The sequence below is a fragment of the Rana temporaria genome, chromosome 4, assembly GCF_905171775.1.
Source record: "Rana temporaria chromosome 4, aRanTem1.1, whole genome shotgun sequence".
NCBI classification, from domain to species: Eukaryota; Metazoa; Chordata; class Amphibia; order Anura; family Ranidae; genus Rana; species Rana temporaria.
The window spans coordinates 124229394-124244960 of NC_053492.1; the positions used below are offsets into that span (position 1 = coordinate 124229394).

A 15567-nucleotide genomic window follows, 5' to 3' on the forward strand; every position below is an offset into this window, starting at 1 on the left:
TTCACCTTTAGGGTGTGCGCACATCGCGGGCCCCACCACTATGGCCTACCTGGCCTGGGGTCGCGCGCAACGCGGAGTTCCTGACTCTGGGCCCTCCTGGCCTGGAGCAACTGATGCCACAGAGGGGCCCCAGTGACTGACTGGGTCCCCCTTCTACTGGGGAGATCCCAGGATGTATCCCGTTCGGTGGGGGGTCGGCTTGAGGAGAACCCAGAGGCAGGTTGTCTGAGAGACTTGAACGAACCATCAGGGATCTGGTGACCGGGACATTGACAGGTACACTTCCACTGTCAACTGGTGACCCTAGAGCAAATTTACTGGGAGGATTAGCTCAACCATTTAGCTCATCCAAGTTCTAGGCCTGTGGCAGAGGCTCCCTCAGAGCCAGGTCTGTGGCAGAGACCTTCTCCTCCCAGCATCCTTAAAGTGACACTTCAGCTGCCAGGCCTGTGGCAGGGGTCTGTCCGGGGGCACTTCACCCACTCCGGCTGGAGTGGCGACGAACTGTATCTACCACTACTGAAAGCAGGATTGCTCGTCTTCTATCCAAGCCTGATACTGTAAGGTTTTCTTACCTCATCAACCTTTCCTGTCCTACCTCATGTTGATGTTGGTCGTGTTGGGCCGATAAATAAAGCATTCAGAAAACCTATTTCGCTGATTGGGCATTCCTTTACTGCTCTACTCACTGCCATCACCCCTAGACAACGATTAGAGGTAACTTAATTTGGCGATCCCAAAAACAACCATCGGCTCCTGAGGGTGTATCGCTACAACAGAAACAGTAGTAAAATCTGAATCAGTGAAGAATCTGCACTGTTACATCTGCAAAGGGAGATGAGAGCAGATGTTCCTGCATTTGGGAAAAGGAGTGCATTTGGTTATGTGTGCATGTGGAGGGGATGGAAAGGTTCACTATAAGACATAATAAAACAATAGAGAATAAAGGGATCCCACACTGTACAATCTCAAACTGCTCCTGCATGCGAGTAAATAGATCCTATGTCCATTCTTGGATGCCCTCCTAATAGCCAGATTAAATGCCCACATTACTGGTGTTGTCCTTAGTGATGGTTTGTTTACTTTGGAAACTAAAACACTGGAGACAATGACATTAAAAGGTAATAAACTGCATCCACAACCATGTGGGAGAGAGAATGAGCCGGGCCTGTGATGTAGAAGAGCCCATCCTAGGCCAGATACAATTAGTGAATTACACATTCTTACTGGGCTGGGTAATTTCATTAAAGGAAGCTGAATGGACAATTATATCTGGAATAGAACATCGCGTTGAGGAAATGAAGACAGATCAGTGTGGGGAGCAGGCAGGAGGACCCACAGAAGAACATTAAATAAGAGTTCTCGGCAACTCTACTCCTCATACTGAAGGACCCGCGCTGCCAGCCACAGCTCATCATCCTATCTGAAGACTACTGAACTACGCAGGCAGGTTTGTGCTATTTAGAGGGACAGGTGGGTTCGCAAAGGGACTGGATTCTATCATAGGTTATACTTTTCTGTCATATCATTATTAGCTACCACCACACTGAACTTCACTGGGGGGTTCCTATAATTTTGAAAGGAGTGTAAGGTCATGGACACATGGGCTTCAGCTCAACAGCAATGTGTACAGCAAGTTTATACAATACATTGTTAAAATTTTCAGAAAGCTTCAAGCAACTTTGTTGAAGATATTAACTACTGAAGCTTTGGAAGATTTAACCCCATTCATGACCAAGGCATTTTTTGCTATTCTGCACTGCGCTACTTTAGCTGACAATTGTGCGGTCATGCAACACTTTGACGTTGATCCACTTTTCCCTACAAGTGCACTTGGAAGTGCAGTCACTGTAGATCCAAGGGGGACATGAAGGGGGAAATAAACAGCATTTTAGCTTGCACATGATTGGATGATAAAATCAGCAGCACTTACCCCGATTTCAGATCTTCCCCTCAGATCTGCAGCGACTGCACATTCAAGTGCACTTGTAGTGCAGAGTGGATTTGCCTTTTAGTAGATCAACCCCTTTATATCATTTCTTTTTTTCTTTTTAAGACAAATAGAGCTTTCTTTTGGTGATATTTGATTTTTTTTTTATATAAAAAAATAAAGATAATATTTTTTACTTTCTGCTTTAAAACATTCAATAAAAAATGTAAAAAATCTAATTTCATAATACATTTAGGCCAAAATGTATTCTGCTACAAAAAAATCCCAAAAAGTGTATATTAATTGTTTTGCCTGAAAGTTATAGGGTCTACAAACGATGGTATATATGCTGCATTAATTATTTATTTATATTATACCAGTAATGGCGGTGATCAGCGACTTATAGTGGGACTGTGATAGTGCAGAGGGCAGTCTCACACTAACACTTTGTGGGAACTAACTAACTGCCTCTGACTTTTCCAGTGACACCAATACAGTGATTGGTGCCAATAATATACACTGTCACTGTACTAATGACACTGGCTGGGAAGGGGTTAACATCTAGGGGCAATCAAGGGATTTATTGTGTGCCTAACATTGTGTAATGTGTGTAAAACGTGCTTCTTTTTATTATGGATCCATTTGTTTTTTCTCCCTGCTTTGCAGGAAAAGAAACAAAAGTGATCGTACCCTATGTACAGAGCCCTGTGTTGATTGTCAAAACAGGGCTATGGGCTGTGATTTGACAAACTGGCACATGCATAATTGGCCTAGTTCTGATGAAAAACTCCCCCTGTGTCAAATCACAGAAGAGCAGGCAGGTGGGGGCCCGTGTCCGAAACCCAGAAACAAACAGCGACGTACGGGTATGTTGCTGTGCCCGAAGAAGCTATCCCGTAACAGTGTATGTACACGGTTGGGTTGGAAAATACTTAAAGCAACCTTCAGCTCCAGTTTAGGTAAGTTAAACATGGATAGTGGAAGTGTTGGCCATGATTCTAAACAAGCTGCGATCAGGCTTTAGTTGTCTTAACAAGTTTCAAGTAGCGCTAAAGGTAAAGGTAACTTTCCCAAGTTAAAAAATTCTGGTCCCACCAGAAATCCAGTGTGCTCCAACCTTCCAGTGCTGCACTAAAATCCCCAGCAGTGTTGCCAGCCCTGGCCACTTTTTTATTTTGTAGATTACAGACAACCGCCCCACTATGTGATGAAGATGAGAAGAGGTCACCATCACATTTCCTGTCCTAGGCTCACAATGTTGATCCTCCAAAGATACAGTGCAGTGAGTGATCCTTCTCATCTTAGGACAGGAAGTGTTTTACTGGCAAGATCACCAGGTGAAGAAATAGAATGTTTTTTGTAAATCAGGATCTTTGGGCCAGATCCACAAAGAGCCGGCGTAACGTAAATGTTTCCATTTAAGTTACACTGCCTTAAAATTTCTACCTAAGTGCCCGATCCACAAAGCACTTACCTAGAAATTTTCGGCTGTGTAACTTAAATTCCGCCGACGCAAGGCGTTCCTCTTCAAATGGGGGCGATTCCCATTTAAATTAGGCACGCTCCCGCGCCAGCCGTACTGCGCATCCTCGTGACGTCATTTTCCCGACGTGCATAGCGCAAAATTACGTTACGCCGAGCTTTGTGGATCGCGTCGGGTCAACAAAGTTGCGTCGGGAAAAAAAAAAAGATACGGCGAAAAAAAAACAATTCAAAACAAAAAAAAAATCGCGTCGCTGGACAGAAGGGTCTGCTTTTACATGGTGTAAACAGTTTACACTTTGTAAAAGCAGCCCTAATTTTGCGTTTGCAAACTAAAACTTACGGAGAAAAAACGAAGCGTAAAAGCTTCGTGGATCTCCGTAAGTGCTAATTTGCATACCCGAGGCGGCATTTCGACACGAAATGCCCCCAGTGCCGGATGCGTTACTGCATCCTAAGATCCGGCAGTGTAAGTCCCTTACACATGTCGGATCTTCTGCCTAACTATGGGAAACTGATTCTGTGGATCAGTTCCATAGTTAGAAACAGGGATACGACGGCGTAACAGCAGTTATGCCGGCGTATCCCTTTTGAGGATCTGGCCCATTATGTAGTAATCCTACAGAGCTTCTTTTCCCTCAGGACGAACACTTACCATGAGTGGACAGAATAAGAAGCAAGTGAATGGCGACAAGGCGATGAACACATGCGTGGACAGAAGTGCTAGAAAGAAGAGGGAACGCATAATTAGGAAGAAGATTTCATCCTTGGCTGTGCTCTGTGGATCCCTGAAGACTCACAAGTATGATCTTAAAATCCAACTATACTCACTGCATTCAATTGTCCCTTATTTGGAATCATACTCCTCTTTCCCCCTTTCTTCCCAAGTTGTCCCTCTTTTCTGATGTATAGGCTTCTATAAAATATACTGTTTACCAAAAGAGTTTTTCTACTCTGCCCTTCTTGTAGCCAGGCACGTATCCATAGGGAGAGATCGGCCTTATGCCACGTACACACGATCGGTTCATCCGATGAAAACGGGCCAATGGATTTTTTCATCAGATATCCGATGAAGCTGATTTTCATCAGTCTTGCTTACACACCATGAGTTAAAAATCCGACGTAAAACACAACGACGTGCAGAGAAAAATGAAGTTCAATGTTTCCAAGCATGCGTCGACTTGATTCTGAGCATGCATGGATTTTTGACTGATGGATTTCCCCACAGACGATCGTTTTTTTTTTATCGTTTTTTTAACCATCAGTAAATTTTAAAACAGGTTCTATTTTTTCACCGATGGGGCCCACACACGATTGGTTCTTCCGATGAAAACGGTCCATCGGACCGTTTTCATCAGACAAACCAATCGTGTGTACAGGGCATTACTTTCTGCTAAAAAGGTGTTCCTCTTTCTCACGTCAGAAAGTTGGGAGCTTTGTAAACATTTTATTACAATGTCACGATAATTGCATAAGGTTACTCTATTGAAATTAGACAACTATGCCTAGTTTGCTTACGGAAAACTCGCTAGAAGGTATTTCTGCATTTTTTTGTTTGGTTGTGGTGGCCTCATATTCATCATTTCATAAACAGAGCTGCAGACACGAGAGAACAGACCCACTTCACACACGAGCACTAAACATGAGATGAATTGTGCTCCTATGTAGTCAGATTGTCCTCCTGCACTTATCTTCTATCAGTAAAGTGATGGACCACCTAGAACCCTGCTTGGGTGCTTCTGCCAAGATACAGCTTTCCCCACTCTAAAACCAGAAACCAGGTATTATAGCTGAGCATTGCACCCAAGAACTAGACAACACTAGCTTAGGTGCAAACTGGAACTGACTTGATTGTAAATTCACACAGAATATATACCACACAAAATCAGGTCTGAGCTTGATCACATTATCCTAAACAATGCAAACTGTAATCAGTAATATCAGTACCTCTAATGAACAGCTAACAAACACAAACATCCCACAATGGTTCGATAACAAGGTAAAATGGATGCAATGCGAGGATTAGAAGACAGACAGAAACAAGAGGTGACTCAATTAACAATGTAAATTCACACCTAGGAGGCATACAATGGGGAAATTATGCCATGAGAAAAAGACACCATAGTAAACAGATTATAGTAGGAGGCCCCAGCATCAGGTTGTTTTGAGTGAATTATGTTAACATCTGCTTTAAGCGTTTGAGTCTGGGGGGGGGGGGGGGGGGGGGTTGAAGGAGCCACTGGTGGTTTGTGCATAGATGCCTCAAATCTGTATCTGGGTCCTCCAGTCGTCAGAGTCTGTGTGTTTCGGGGAGACAAGGACCCTAATCTGAAGAATAACCACTCCAAAAGGTCCCCCAGGCACAACCCCTTCCAAAGAATAGAACCCACTCAAAAGCCAGGGCCCATAGTCAGTAGGGAAGAGGGAAGAGGAAACAAAAACTGACAGTCAACAATAAGTCCCATAGGAAATGTGTATACCATGAAGTACATCTGTATTTTTGTCCAGATGAGGGAAATAATTCACAAATATTTTTTCCTTGGTATTAAAGCAGACCTATCAATAAAGATGAAATCTAGGAAAGAAACTTTTTGGTTACTTTCTATGTAAAAAATACTAACTGTACATTCATTCTGTGTAAATGGGGCAAAAAACTAATGTTATTTCCTGTGCTGAATAAATGTTTTTAATGGATTTAAAATGGAAAATCCCAATGATATGTATTCCTGTCAAGTGGCCAAATGCAGTATTTTTCATTTTAAAAACAATAAAAAACATTCGTCCAGCAAAGAATATAGCTAGGCGTGTCACATTCATGCAGCTGAAATGTACATACACTTACACTTTAAAAATTGCTATGCAAATTTTTACACCCCTAAATTTATACAGCCTGTACACTATTAAAAGCATTGCACTGCTGAAACTTAGATTCTGGTTCTACTACAGTGATGATAGTGGGACTCTCTCCTTTTCATTTGTTTACAAAATGCCTTGTACTTTCTTTTAAAGAATACAAGGCATTCTGAATAGGAAAGGGGAGGGATGGATGAACGTCACAATCTCCCCTCATCTTTTCACAAAACATCTCTTAAATGAAGAATCAAAGGATCCAGATGAAAAAATTTCAGCTGAACAGCCCCTGTATCCAATCAGATGCAGGCACTGTAAAGGTATTCGAACAGCTGGTGGAGTTGGCTGTGAAAGTACAATAGCTGAAGATTCGTCCATCTATACTGTGAAGCAGGCTGGATGAAAAAAACAAACAAAAAACATGTAAATGACTAACTTAAGAGTTTTACCTATGGCAGCAGCAGCCCCACACGGCACATCCACCAGAAGAGATAATCAGTTTTTACATAGCAAATGTCCAAAAATTGTCTTTTCCTGGAGTTCAGCTTAAAACTACCACTTGCCATAAATCAATTGCCAATTGCCATCAACAAATTATTCTATAATTTAGGGCAGATAAGTAAATTTATTGTCATGGATAACTTATCCTAGGCAGCCTAGACCACATGGTCTCTGGCGAACAAACTTTACTCCAGAGAATTTATTGTTTTCAACTGGCATTGAATTAAAAAGATCAAAATCTAAAGGGGCTGTCTATATATTGAAATAAGGTCATTATTACAATAGGCACACCGCTGCCTAAAATCTCACCCTACATTCACACCTATGCATTTTGTTTACAGAAACACACTACAGTCCATTTAACATGGTACTAGTTCACATCTGTGCGTTTTGCATGTTGCGTTTTTTTGGAAAGGGTCAGGGACTTTTTTTTCCCACCCCGAGCTGCCTCCGTCTCTTCCCGCTGCTGTCTTTTTCCTTGCCATCGGTTACCAGATAAAAAAAAGCCGCTCTTGTTCTGTTGATGTCTTCATCTGTTTTGTTGTCGCCCGCTCTCTGCCAACTCTTATATAGCAATGGGGTGTGGCCATCTGATGACATCACCCAGAGAGCCCGCTGCTTGGAGGGCCTGGTATGGACCTGGGTGGGGAACCCCACACAGTTTTTTTATCACTTTTTTTGCAGGCAAATTTTATTATTTCTTTACATTCAGCTTTCAGCAGGGAACCCCGCTGACAGCTGATGACTCATCGGTTGCTAAGGACATGGTGGCCGGCTTCCCAGCCCCCTCCTTAGCAACTAACTATATACAGTGTGTTTTACAGTGCGTTTAAAGAAAAAAAATATGTAAAATGCATGAAAACTGAATGCAAAAACACATAAAAAAATGCTAGTTCAAAACCGCAAAATGCACTGAAAAACGTGCCTGAAAAATGCATCAAGCGCAGCCGCATTGATGTGAACATAGATTCAGTGGCCCAAATTCACGTATCTGGGCGTATCTTTGTGCGGGCGTAGCGTATCCTATTTACGCTACGCCGCCACAACTTAGACAGGCAAGTGCAGTATTCACAAAGCACTTGCTCCTTAAGTTGAGGCGGCGTAGCGTAAATTGGCCGGCGTAATTCAAATTTGGAAGAGGTGGGCGTGTTGTATTAAAATGATCCGTGACCTCATGTAAATGAGGGGCCGAACAAGCGGAGTATGCGCCGTCCGTGGACGTATCCCAGTGCGCATGCTCCAGATAGAATGCCTAAGATACGTCGAACACTGCCTACGACGTGAACGCAAGTTACGTAAGACTTACGTAAACGACGTAAAATTCGACTGCTGTTCTGACGTCCATACTTTGCATTGGCTGCGCCTCATATAGCAGGGGTAACTTTACGCCGGATGTAAGCCTAACGTAAACGGCGTATCGGGCGCAAGTACATTCGTGAATCGGCGTATCTACCTAATTTGCATATTCTATGCGTAAATTTACGGAAGCGCCCCTTGCGGCCAGCGTAAATATGCACCCAAGATACGATGGCGTAAGAGACTTACGTCAGTCGTATCTTGGCAACAGTGACTTTCGGACTTACGACGATGTATCAGGAGATACAATGTATCAGGAGATACGCCGTCATAAGTCCTTTGTGAATCTGGGCCACTGTTTTTAGGCATACAGGCATATTTTTTGCTGATCCAAATGTGGCACATTGTTTTCAATGTGCCTGTACACACAGATGCACAAATGTGCTGCATATTAGAAGAATAGAAAAAAAAAACAGGGATCCGAGTTGCCGGTCAGTTTTTTTTGCGTGTACGTTTGTAAAATGTTAACTTGAATAGAAAAATTCTATTCTGAGAGCTAGAATTGATTTTACTCTGGTACATGCAAATGCATGCAAAATAAAAGACATTTAGGCCAGAAAGACAGATATTCAAACATCGGTACCATGACATATACAAAACTAGTGGTGCTATTCCCAACACTGTTTGCTAGATACTCTTTTCTAAGATGTCATGCGGTTCCTTTGGCTTTTCTACTTTGTAAGTAGCGGAGTAGTAAACAGGTATGAATATGGTAGATCTATAAATCCTGATGTGTGCTTGTTTCAGTTCAGAAATGTTCAAAGCAGTGAAGCTAAAGGATTACCAACAGGACATGGACACAGGACTGGCAGCACAGTTTTTTCACAATTTTACAAATATTTTCACCTCCAAAAAGACAAGGCTATCCAGAACTGATACTTCAGTTTTAATATATGCGGGATCTTTCTTATATTCTATTGGTAACATTTCTTTGCTTGAGTTCCTGAGTCTGCACAGATTTTGTTGGCCATTATGAGGGGGGTTTCACTCCTTGAACACCCCAAATTCCCAGGTAGACGGGAACAGAATTAGGTACTATGGCAGGGAGATCTCACTGCTAGGAGTGTTGCATACATACACAAGAAGCCAGGAGTCTTCTGAGACCAATATGATCCATCAGTAACTATATCACTTTTAGGTGCATTGACCCTTTACATAAATGGCTTTGAATATAATGTTTCCAGTGAGAAGTATGTAAAATAAAGTGTTCAGAAAACCTAGGAGCTCAGGACTCAGGCAATAACTGTCCCTGCATCTTATACCTTTCTGTAGAGGAAAGACACATGCACAAGAAGACAAGAAGAAGCCATTGTGTAGAGCTGGACACAAAGAGCACAAAATGAACCATGAGGAATCATACTGCGGCCAGCTGGAGCGTTCCAGGAAAATGTGTGCACAGTGTGAGATCATAACCTGCAAGAAATGCGACACTTTGCACGCAGATTCTCTCTTTGTAGCACACAGCTTGCTTGATCATTATGACCACAGGGGTTTCATTTAAAAAGGTATGTAAAGGTACTTTTTTTTTTTAAGTTTTGTATAGAGAAGGGAAGGATTAGACACCCTGTTATATAATACTGTCCATTTCTTCGCTGGTGGGATTCCCTTTTTTTGTTCTGGTCATCATGGTCATGGTCATCAAGACAGAAAATGGTGGAAATTCAAAATGTTATGCCGCGTACACACGATCATTTTTCGGGATGTAAAAAATTAAGTTTTTGTTTAATGTAATTAAAAACGATCATGTGTGGGCCTCAGAGCATTTTTTCGGGTTCTGAAAAACTGGCAAAAAGAAAATTCGAACATGCTCTATTTTTTAACAACGTTTTTAACATTGTCGTTTTTCGGGTTGTAAAAAATGGTCGTGTGTGGGCTTTAACGACGTGAAAAATCCACGCATGCTCAGAAGCAAGTTATGAGACGGGATCGCTCGTTCTGGTAAAACTACCGTTCGTAATGGAGGAAGCACATTCATCACGCTGTAACAGACAGAAAAGGGCAAATCGTCTTTTACTAACACGAAATCAGCTAAAGCAGCCCAAAGGGTGGCGCCATCCGAATGGAACTTCCGCTTTATAGTGCTGTCATACATGTTGTACATCACCGCGCTTTGCAAGAGCATTTTTTTTTTCACGATTGTGTGTAGACAAGGCCGTTTTAATGATCAGGTTGAAAAAAACGTTGTTTTTTCTAGAGCCTGAAAAACGTCATTTTTTACAACCCGAAAAAATGATTGTGTGTACGCGGCATTAGCGTTGACACCAAAGCAAGAGGAATTTTAATTGGGACACTTGTTCCAGTGACAGCTCTATAAGATGGGAATTCCATACACTGAAGAGATTTTCTTTCATTTCTGATTTTGTCTTTATAAGAGGAAGTGAACAGAAATTCCCCTAGTAAAGACACAGGAAGCAAAAAATAACCTGACGGGTTTTTCAACCCCTCCCTACTCTATTTAAAACAAAAATTATTTTGGCTTTACATACACTTTAATACTGGCCATACATCGATACAGTATATTTAGCTATGTGAGACATCGGAGCATCACTATTAATAATGAGGCACCAAAAGAGTAAAAGGATACTTAAACTCCAAACCGACATTTCGCTTTAAACAAAAATGTATAAACTATTCCTTACCCACTATTCCCAGACACCGTCTTATTTTGTATGGGAATTATAACTGGGAATGAACTTCATGCTCACCCAATTGCAAAAGCATCACAAAGCTATCTCATGTATCATCTATTAAGACCCAGTAGTTTTGTTACAAATGTTTCTCCTGCTGGTAAAAAAAGCGCCTTCATGATTAACCAAAATCTTTCTGGGAGCAGATCCCAAATGTTGGGGAGGTTGCATCAGCAAGGCACATTTTTTGCATGCCCCAATGGCAGGGCCCCAAAATCCAAACATTTTGGGAGAAAAATTTTCCTTGAAATCACTCTTAGGCCACCAATTTCTCTCCCCTCCACTGTCCATTTCATGCTACCCCTTCTTGCTTCAAGTTGCATAAAAATAACGTTACGCCATACCTTTTAAATGCTCATATTTTGGAAGCAGACCCAGTGCTCCACACTTCAGGGCTGAAAGCGAGAGGTAGAAAGGGTCATGGATTCGGAAAGATGAGTTCTTACTTAAACAAAACAGTTCCATGATATCTGGTCTGCATGGATGTTATATTCATTTGAAATAGACAAATTAGACCAAAATAAAGCTGCTAGTTGACCTTTCTAGATGCATTTATTCTGTTTGGGTTTGTATCTTTTAAACACCGCTTTCAATGTAGAGGTCAATAATTTTTTTTTTTTACCAAGATGTTTACGCATTTTGTTGATCAGCCCTTGTGGTCCCATTGCAATTAAACATTGTTCTGTGTTAATATGATTATGACACCGATGATGTATCATATCTGACTGTATGTACATGCATTGTATGGCTGCACATGATTGCTTACTGGAATAATTGCCATGACTCACCTTATTTTTCTGTAAATTTTATTGTTATGTACTTTTAAAAATCATTAATAAAAATAGCTTATAGGAAAAAACAAACAAACTAACATTTCAGCTGTGGATGAAGACTGATTAGCTAATTCACCAACAAATGTATTGCTTTATGGGACTTTATTGCCCTTATAGAGCTCCTAGTCCCCCTACGGATGTCTCAGTATTTAGCTTATATTCTCTGTAATTTAAAATAAATGGAAAATCCAAAAGGTTATGAGAGAGTCAATCAAAAGATACAGCAGGTGTGTGGAACTGATAATTCAGAAGCAGATATCTCTCCAAGAGCAGGTTGTCTAGATGACCTTCATATCCTGTGTTTTGAGTGTTGCAAAAAGAGGTTCTAGGAGCTTTTTGAATACCCTGGGAGCAGATGATAGGCTAAAAGGCACTACAACAAACTGGAAATGACTACCTTACACTGCAAAGTGCAAGAAAGTGTTGATGAGGTGGACAAATGGGAATAGGCAGATAGGCATCTTGGATGTCTACAGATGCCAGATAATGATCTTGTATCAGAAGAAATTACGGACCTTGTTTATTTATGTGATATATTGGAGTTTGAAGGTGTTTGTTGAGGAATTTGAAGTTTTAAAGTCCAGAATAGAACTAATATCCCTGTTGGGCTTTGGTACTGTGATCAGATATTTTGAAGAGAACCCTTTTTAACCTGATTTGGAGGTACTTGGAACTATCCCCTGGAACAAAGATGGTTTAGAACATTCAGTAGAAAAAAAAACTTCTCTTGTGACCTTTTTTATGAATTGGTCAACTGCTTCCCCAAAAAGACATCTGCTTTAAATAGGCATGCGAGTGAAAAGTTTTTTGCAGACAGCTTCAGCTGACCAGGCTTTGATTCTGGAGATTCTCTGCATGTGAATAGAAGGAAGGGCCAGTCTGGAAATGGTATTCATTACATGTTCTAGGGCCGGAGTCGGCAACACGTTGATTGCGATCTACCAGGTGACAGGTAGATCGCATTCTTGCCCCACCTTGCCGATCCACAACTGGCAGATTGGCTTAGGAAAGCCACGAGTTCTGGAAACCTGTCCCTTTGCTTACGTGCGGCTGTGGGGCAGGGGAATTCTCTGCTGTCTATGCAGCAGGGTTTAGGCTGCGGGGCGAGGAAAGCCTCTGCTGCCGATGACAGCGGGTGGGTAAAGCGAGGAAAGCCTCTCCCACTGATGACGGTGGATGGATTCTGGCCCTTTCAGAAGGCATCCAAGCTGGAGTATATTGTGCGGACCACTCCTTCCTCCTCAGTCCATCCAAGGTGCTTATGGGTGACATCATGTGGAATGGAAGAGAGAGGAGGGCTGGCTGGGGTCAGCACTAGAACAGTTAGATCTGACACAGTAGCTTGCATATCTCTGCATCAGGTAACAATTTTTGTGTCATTGGGGGAGTGGTGTGCTCTCCAAACTCCTTAATGTGCTCATTGATACCCTCAGTAGCGTGTCCATCTGAGGCCTCCATTGGCATGCCCTCCTGACCCCCCCCCCATACCATGCCTTCCTCATCCCCTGTACTAGGCCCTCCTGAGCTCCCTGTATATTGCTCTGCTGATACCCTGTCCTGTTCACCCACGTCCACTGCCCTACTTTTTCCTGTACACTGCTCTACCTACTTCTGACCTCCTGTACACTGCCCTCCTGCTACTGACCTCCTACCTGCTAAAGACCCCTGTACTGTCCTACTGGCCTCTAGACATGTGCACACTGAAATAATATACTCCCGAAATTTGTTTTTATCCATTTCGTTTTTCGTTAGAAACTGCATTCATCCAAAAATCTGAATGAATTAAGGTTGAATCTGCCATTAAATACTTATGGTGTAAGTCGAATGTTCAAAGAAGATTTGACGGAGCAGCGAAACTGTACGTCAAATCGTACATTTCCGGTCGAATGTTCCGCCTACAAGCTATAGAAGAATTCTAATGTTGTATGACTAGTAATAATTATATGTACTAATTGTATTAATTATTATTACTAGTCAACCAACATTCAAATTTTTCTATAGCCTATGGGCCGAGCATTTGACCAGAAATGTACGATTGCGGCGTCGTACAGTTTAGCTGCTCCGTCTAATCTTCTTTGAAAGTTGTGTCCAAAGCGTATTGCAGTTACAGAGCGTGCCCGATGCACACCCCAGGGGGCCCGTTGCAGGGATTTCATGGACATCCTCCAAGAACTGGAGACTCGTGCTGTAGCCGGCTATGGGTGTGGGCAAAAAGTGGTCAAAATGGTTGCAAACATGAAATAAGAACAAAGCCTATTCCTCTATAGTGAGTACTCGTCTCAATCCAGTGCACTAAGTTCCATTTCTGTCTGCTGCCTTGTTCTTCTGAGATCAGCATGATTAACCTCTGACAAAATTTTCCTGACACCAAGAGGAAAAAATATGACAGAGGGAGCTACAGCCTGTGATCGACAGCCTTAGCTCTGTTCCTGTGTGAAGGGCGGGGGGTGTCCCTTCCCTTCAAACAACTCTCAAAGCTCAACTCACCAAGTTCTGCAAAGTGTAACTTCAGTTCCCTGACTTTCTGAAATCTCCAACAAGCTGTATAAATTCTGCACTTTGTACAGCTGTAAACAAGAAAAGACTGCAGATAAACATGTACAACTTATGTAGGAGGATTGGTTTAATCTCTGTGTATAACCCGAGTCCAGTCACTTGACTTGGTATATGTAAAGGTTAGCGAATTCTTGCGCCTAACCTAGGTGGATGGCGGTATGCACAGACGCAGTGGCTGAAGGCGGCTACTCCCTTTGATGCAAGGCTGTGTGTGCCGGAGTGGTGCCGGAGCAGTATGTGGCCTGAGCCGAGGAGCAGGGGAAGAGAACGCAGCTGATTAAGCAGTAATTAACTGCCGACTCTTCAGGAAGTAGACGCTCAAAAAACAAGTACCCAAAAAAGTGGGATTGGAGCTGCATGGAGCCGGTGAGAGGACTCAGGGTACTCTTGTTATAATTAGGCTGCTGGTGGCAGTGCACTGCTGTTTGTAGAGGCTACGTTACCCATAGCACTGTGTGACTGAGCTGTCAATTTGGTGAGCCTAATTCAGTGAGCTGTCAGAATGGTTCTTTATGTATCTTGGCGCAGGTTAAGCTGCATAAATAAAACCAATATCATTCATGTAAATTTATACCGAGAGAACAAATCAAACAGCCTGAAACCCCCCCCCCCCCAAAAAAAAAATCATTATTAACCGAGTGTTACCAACTGGCTATTGAAGGCTGTGGCTTGGTATTAATGACTCCTTGATTATTCAAGCATGAGCTGCAAAATTTGTGTTATGATGGACAGAGTATCCCTTAATTTTTCATCTCTTTGGCTATGCTCTATTATTTGGAAAGTTTTTTGCAGAACACAGAGCGAAGGAAAAGGAAAGTGTGTGAAGGAAAACAACTATTGGGCAGCAAGGAGTTATTGGATATTAGAACACAAGGGAACATGTCAGTCTTGAGCGAACCGTTGGGTGGTTCTATTGTGCTATTGGACTTAGCCCAGTATATGGGTGTACCATACCACCAATTGCTTTATCTGGAAAACGTAATAGAGTGGCAATTGTTATTGTGATCATATCACCAGAAGCAGATCCTGCAATGGTTTTGGATACATGTCATAGGCAAATCGCAGCATGCTCATTCTGATGGGGCTCTTGCTGTTGTAGTGGATTTTAATCAAGCAAGCGATTTTGAAGTCTGTACTCCCAAGACTATAATTTTGTGAGATGTACTACCAGAGGAGGAAAGACTTTAGATTTGGTTTTTACTCCAAAATTAAGAAAGCTTATAGAGCCATTCCACAATTTCATCTAGGTTGGTCAGATCATATTTCTTTATATTTTATCCCAGCATGCATTCCCATTAGGTAGAAAACAATCCTAGATTGTAAGACAATTAAAACTTGGCCAGGTGACTCCCTTTCACAGTTGGAAAGAACA

At 42.1% G+C, this 15567-nt stretch overlaps 1 protein-coding gene across 2 annotated transcripts; it reads left to right on the forward strand.

Moving 5' to 3' along the window:
• The first annotated feature begins 1363 nt into the window (after positions 1-1363).
• On the forward strand, positions 1364-9840 carry C4H17orf50 (chromosome 4 C17orf50 homolog). 2 transcript variants are annotated; one of them, XM_040347454.1, is made up of 3 exons: positions 1364-1473; positions 4055-4214; positions 9392-9840. In XM_040347454.1, the coding sequence occupies exons 2-3, from the start codon at positions 4069-4071 to the stop codon at positions 9618-9620; spliced, it is 375 nt and encodes a 124-aa protein (XP_040203388.1). In that variant the 5' UTR covers positions 1364-1473; positions 4055-4068; the 3' UTR covers positions 9621-9840. The 2 variants fall into 2 exon arrangements, with proteins under 2 accessions (XP_040203388.1, XP_040203387.1); XM_040347453.1 differs by having other exon boundaries at positions 1372-1450.
• Positions 9841-15567: the final 5727 nt, after the last annotated feature.